Raw genomic sequence first — 6,457 nt, forward strand, 5'->3', positions numbered from 1 at the left:
TTACGCCTTTTGCGCGCACGGTTCGACTTATGTAACTAGTTTACATAAACTAGCCGAAACGGGTCGAACCTTATTGTTTTGACCTCAAAATCCAGAGTGTGATTATATTACCCATATAAAACAAGTCTTCAAACTTGTCGGGTCTGAATCACATTCCATTCCCGGTTTTCGCCTTTCACGCGATTAAACCGTAAATATCCTTTGAAACTGACCGGTCTAAGCTAAGGCTAAATTAAAGACCCGTTAGGATTCTAATAGGTTGATTTAAACCTTCGTTCCAGAATAGGAGACCAGTAAAAGAAACTTGCATTGTTTATTAAGGATTAATACTTGCTCAGGTAACTACTTTTAACTTATTTTCCGTTATACGGGCTTGGGTTACGGTATTTAAAATACCGCTTGGTCGGGCAATTGACCCCAACTCATTAGTAGTTGGGTATTATCAATGTGACCCGTTTAAAAAGTTGTTTTGTTGGCTTTACGCCTTTGGGAGCTTAATGACCATGTCTCGGATATCCTTGGCATCATTTTACGAAATGGCCACGACCTCGACACACGGGTGTAGGCGTACACCCGTAATGTGTCTATATTATTAAAGGTATAACCGTTGGTTTTCCCGCCACGGCTTTATGCTTAGTGGCGTGTCTATTAACCTTTAACCCGGCACGACCCGGGCAACCGAACGCATGGTAACATGTAATTCTTTTACAAGATTTAATTATAAATTATCCCAAGTTATAAAGAGTTTGTGCCTTGTGCATTCAAATCAATTTTATTAAACATTTTACAAAAGTGTCGGTTGAATGTATTTACCAGTGTAAACTGACGTATTTTCCCTAAAAAGATTAAATGCAGGTTCTAAGCGTAATTGGCTGGATATTTCTCCTTAGCATCAATAAAGAGTCTCGCAAGCCTAAGATGCCTACGTCTGTTGAACAATACCTATATCTTAATTTGATCCCCTGTGGATTTTATTTCAACAATTGTGATACTTTGATATTACATTCAAAGGTTGAAATATATTTATTTTATTGCTTCCGCTGTGCATTTATATATTGTGTGGTTTGACTATATTGTTGCCAACTACGTCACGGTAATCCCCCATCGGGCCCACCGGTGAAACACGTGGAAATCGGGGTGTGACAAATTGCCGCTTATGAAAGTGAAGGAGAATAGAGAGAAAGGAAAATCTCGCCTAAAACATAATTCTCTGGCTAAATAGCAATGCCATATCACCAGGTGATATGACAAAGTTATTTTGCTTTAGTATAGGTGATATGACAAAGTTATTTTCTCTCTCTTCTACTCATAACCATTTACAACTATTTTTTATAATACAAAAACCAATTTGATAGAAGGGATGTGAATGCTATTATAGTTTTTAGAAGAAAAAAAAAAAAACCTCATTTTCAGTCTAACCACAAAGTGTATTACATTTAGACAATAATGTTTAAACTTTAACTTTTTTTAATTGACTAAAAGTTCACTTAGAAATCAGACGATTAACAAGCTCGGTATGAACAATACTTGTTTTCTTTTGAAATTTCAATCTTATACAACAAATAATATACATCTTTAGGATAAGGTTATTGTAAAAAAAGTTAAAAGTGTGAGAAAGGTAAGAAATATTGTGGAGATGACATGTGTCCTAAATTTAAAAGGGTAAACAAGTAATTTTATCATTAATTCAATTAATTAAAAACTTCTTATAACTGCCACTTTAATTATAGGAACTGAATTTTTTAAAAGATCTCTATAAACACTATTCAGCAAATATATAACACCATTCAGCAAGTATATAATATCATTCAGCAAGTATTTAACACCATTCAGTAAGTATATAACACCATTCAACAAGTATATATAACATCATTCAACAAGTATATAACATCATTCAATAAGTATATAACACTATTCAGTAAGTATATAACACCATTCATGGATTAAACATCTGATCGAAACATATTTTTTTTCTTTATATAAGTATAGAAATATGGTACTCATATTAAAGATAAAAAACGCTCGTTATTATGGTGTAATTTTTTTTTTAAAAAAAGTTACGTATAAAAAGTTATTGACGTTTAAAAAAGACGGGGGAAGTTACATGTGCATTAATGTTAGTTTCTTAATTTAAAATTGTTAAATTTACCTATATACACTTAATCTAGAAAATTAATATGTTTAATACTAAACATTATTTACAATTTTGCCATTATGATCTTAACCATTAGATCAAAGATCTAATGGTGTAGATTTTTTCTTACCTTTCTTACAAAAAAACCCCTCTTTTTTACAGGAACCTCTACCTACACCTTTAACCCATTTAATTTTTATTTAATATACACAGACGTGTTTAATTTTGGTTTCATTGACATTTTGGCATAATTTATTTAAACTGAAGTTGTATCCACAATAGAGTATATTTTTGGTATCATAAGCTATAAAGAGTGTCAATTGGTATTGGTATCGTAACGAATCAAACCAATACCGCCGAAGCAACTTGATAACGGTACCTGTAACGAATTCTAATATCCCGATTGCTATATTCAATGCTAGTATCGTACACAGTAGCCAACGGACCGATACGACCGAATTCTCGCCATGTAAAGCAAGGGGCATGTCATGACTTTAACTTTTAGAGTTTTTTCAGATGCTATAGCAAATCCAAATACCATACTGATGATAGTGTAACAAACTAAATTCATCCCAACTAAATTCTCTTCATGCTACTGGTGGAAACCCACTAGTTATTATAAAATAAAAAACATATGAAAAGGCATGGATTTCCTAAATCACACATTAAAAGCATAAAAGGCGGTGAATAAATCTCTTTTTTAGGGTTCTTAATTCACATGGAGTGGAGTGGAGCGGACGTCACCACTTCTTTTTATTGTAGATCTTTTTTTTTTTTATTGTAGATCTCAATTCACATTGGTGTATGATACCCAACCCTCTCTTTTTCTTGATTATTTATTACTTAACATACTAAAGTTAGATCATTTACGTTATATATGTTTTGTCACTCTAAAACAGTTTAATCATTCAAATATTTATGGTTTAAGTTTTTTTTTGTATATGAAATAACCGGCCCAAGTTTTTATATACTGTTCATAAAAAATGACGTATTGAATACTACATAACACATATAAAATTATATTCCAAAGTCACTTGACCCGGTACCAAATGCTAAATCCATTTATGAGAGTATGATCACCAATAAATGACTTCAAACTTACGTAAATGACTAATCCTACTATAACAAATTGGATATAAAATTAAATAATTTATATTATAAAACTACCTAACAATAGAAAGTTTTCAAACGATAATAAAATATATATGCCTGTATTTTATATTTTATAACCAACGCTTAAATGTTTGAAGAACAACCACTCTACATTCCAATTCAATAAAAAAAAACACAGCTTTATGGGTCCCTTTATAATCACAGATTATTGCAAATAACGTAACGTCTTAATCTTATATCTCCAAATAGAGCCGTTATATCCCCTCACCATTCCCTTTAAAACCACCACAACACAAATATTAAATCATCATCACAAGATATCATGGCTGCTAAACATTTTTCACATCTTTTTCTACTTCTTTCAGGTATTTTAGTCATCACCAACAATAACACTTGAACAAATCTTTACTTCTTTTAACTAATTATCTTTTTGGGTGTTTTAATTCCAGTTGGGACTTTGATCGTGGTTCGGGCTGAGGTAAGGCTGCATGATCTTTCTTTTTAACCTAAAGATTATGATATTTGGTCTTAGAAGGATAAATTTTCGGCTATTCGTGTTGCAGAAAACATGGTGTGTGGCAAAACCATCGTCGAGTCAAGCGGAGCTGTTAGAAAATGTGAATTTTGCGTGCTCGCAAGTTGATTGCAGGATACTGGAGAAAGGTGGCGCGTGCTATTCGCCGGATAATCTCATGAACCATGCTTCCATAGCCATGAATATATACTACCAATGCAAGGGAAGAAACCCATGGAATTGTCATTTTGGTAATACTGGTCTTATCAGTCTCACTGACCCGAGTAAGTGATCAAATTTAAAAGACTTAGTTTTACTATTCAAAAATGGGCTGCGCATCTTGTTGCCCATTTTCCTTCTTTCTGGATGTAATTTTCGGTTGGAGTTGATATATTGCCCATTAACGATCTCAGGCAACCAGGGACCTTTTTATGGGCCTAAATCGGATTCTAAAATCGGGATCCTTTTAATAAAAATATATGATATTTGCTAAGGATCTTAACACTTGAGAGAATATGATGACGCACACGATTTTTAAAAGTCACAAACTCACAAAATTTCAACAGAAAGTTAGAGAAATTAATGAGACCCTAGGCTTCAATTTATTTTTTATACAACCTAAATACCTAATCACCCTTCAAACAACACAATTTATAATCTTTTAATAGAAGTTGAGTGGACCCATTAAAATTTGCAGTTAAAGTTCAGGGTTTTCTTGTAGAAGTTGAACCAGCAGTCCATCATTAGGGTTTAGATTTTTAATTCAAAGCTTTGACTAATTTGCAGGTTATGGAGGTTGCCCATATGAGTAAAAGATTGGGATGAAAAAGATGGTAGCTTTTTACTTGTAGCAACATTTTTAGCATGAGAAGAAATTAAGACTAAAGTTAATTGTTATATGTAGGTTCATCTAGTTCAATATGCGTTAATAATATAATATTCTTTTTATGTTTTCATCAATATCTTTATAAAAGTTTTTGTTTGATATTTTGTTGTAACTAATTGTGTTTTAAGATTCTTGATGATGAAAAAACATTGTAAATTAGGATGTTTTTGAAATAAATTGTTTGGTCATGTTAAACTATGGTGTAAAATACAGATGTATATCACAAATAATATAAATTATCATTTTATAGTTATTACTTTTACAAAAGAAAAAGTGGAACTAGTGGTAGACAACTAGATTGTAGAATTTTGAACAATTTAAATGTTCTCAAAGAAATATGAGCACCTTGTTTGATGAATTTTATAACACTAGATAAAAGGGTTGTTGGTAATGAGAAAAGTATTTAACATTTATACTTTTCAAGTAGAAAAGTATTTTAGTTTAACATTTATACTTTTCAAGTAACAAAAGGATTATTTTGACATTTCATAAGAAAAAGAATTATAACAATCTGACTTTAGCAAAGACTAAATTTGAAGTTTCAATTTAAATAGGATTTTATAAAGGGGGGCTTAAAACTAATGTATCAATGTCGTTTTATGTTCAATAAAATATGAAATGACGTATGCAATATAATATTCAGAACTTGTATTATGAAATTATGGTCAGAATATTTTTGACTATTGCTGTTTCATCGCAACGTATTGTTGGAATATCACGAAAATAGACATGCTGATCACAAACTAACAAAATAGATATCAACTTCTAATCTTCGATGAAATAGACATGTTCAAATCAACCACTCAGGATATGACAAAAGGATCCACTGGCCACAACAGCAGCTGGTACTAAAAAAACCATTAAAATGATACATAAATTTAGTTGTCGGATGAAAAAGCAGAGGCTAAATTAGCTGGCAAATAAAAAACCACGGGCTAAATTAGCCGGCAAATTAAAAAGTGGGGGCTAAATCCTGATTGTCGGCTAAAATTAGCCTACATTTTACACGTATTTCAATCTGAATGGCTATTATGTGAACTTGTTTGTACTTTACCACAGGTTATATACTTTCAACCGACTATGATTTAAACATTAAAATTTATAAATGAAATAGCAAAACGCATATGGCAAAGTGTGTTAAGTTCTGGCCCAACACATGTAGAATCTCGACAAGACAAATGGATGAAAAAGGGTAATTGAAAACGCAAAATACCAACTCAATGGTTTTTTTTACCTCACGTTGTTTCAGGGTACATGTTCCCTCACAACAAAACAACTTAGACCATCTGTAGTGGGTTTTTTGGCGTTTTTTCCCAAAAAAAAAAAAAAACGTCCCATAATGCCGCTCTACCGCCCCCCATGGGCGTTTTTCTTCAAAATTTTGCTTGGGGCATTCCAAATCAAACGCCTAGTGAGATTCTTTTAGCCAATCATGTCACTACATCCAATTTAAACATTAGTTTTAATTAAAAAACAAAAAATAATAGTGGGTGATAATTGTAGGGGCATTATACCACTACACCCGTTATAAGATAAAGTCACATAATGCCCAAAAGCTGACTGAACTGCCACATGATGAATAATGCCCAAAGGTGATGCATTATCTTACTCTTCCCACTACACATGGTCTTACATGTGTACGCATTAGTTTTTGCTTCCTCACACCATATATCATCACGACCGTAGTTATGCACCTTTTATTGAAAATTATCTTTCAACGACTTCAGTTTACGTCACCGCCATTTACAGGCCCCTTACATGACACTGCCTCCACCTTTGTCTAAGTAGGAGATTTTTGGGCTCGAACCAC

At 32.5% G+C, this 6,457-nt stretch overlaps 1 protein-coding gene across 1 annotated transcript; it reads left to right on the forward strand.

Moving 5' to 3' along the window:
• The first annotated feature begins 3,481 nt into the window (after positions 1-3,481).
• LOC110927876 (glucan endo-1,3-beta-glucosidase) lies at positions 3,482-4,794 on the forward strand. The gene is made up of 4 exons (XM_022171226.2): positions 3,482-3,612; positions 3,697-3,725; positions 3,811-4,045; positions 4,548-4,794. The coding sequence occupies exons 1-4, from the start codon at positions 3,570-3,572 to the stop codon at positions 4,571-4,573; spliced, it is 333 nt and encodes a 110-aa protein (XP_022026918.1). The 5' UTR covers positions 3,482-3,569; the 3' UTR covers positions 4,574-4,794.
• Positions 4,795-6,457: the final 1,663 nt, after the last annotated feature.

The sequence above is a fragment of the Helianthus annuus genome, chromosome 3, assembly GCF_002127325.2.
Source record: "Helianthus annuus cultivar XRQ/B chromosome 3, HanXRQr2.0-SUNRISE, whole genome shotgun sequence".
NCBI lineage: Eukaryota > Viridiplantae > Streptophyta > Magnoliopsida > Asterales > Asteraceae > Helianthus > Helianthus annuus.

What these genes read in the sequence shown, in the direction of transcription:
- LOC110927876 (XM_022171226.2), top strand. Translation starts at nt 3,570, where the DNA reads ATGGCTGCTAAACATTTTTCACATCTTTTTCTACTTCTTTCAG. An exon ending in TCTTTTTCTACTTCTTTCAG is followed by an intron (nt 3,613 to 3,696) that starts GTATTTTAGTCA and finishes TTTTAATTCCAG; the next exon opens with TTGGGACTTTGATCGTGGTT. An exon ending in TATCAGTCTCACTGACCCGA is followed by an intron (nt 4,046 to 4,547) that starts GTAAGTGATCAA and finishes ACTAATTTGCAG; the next exon opens with GTTATGGAGGTTGCCCATAT.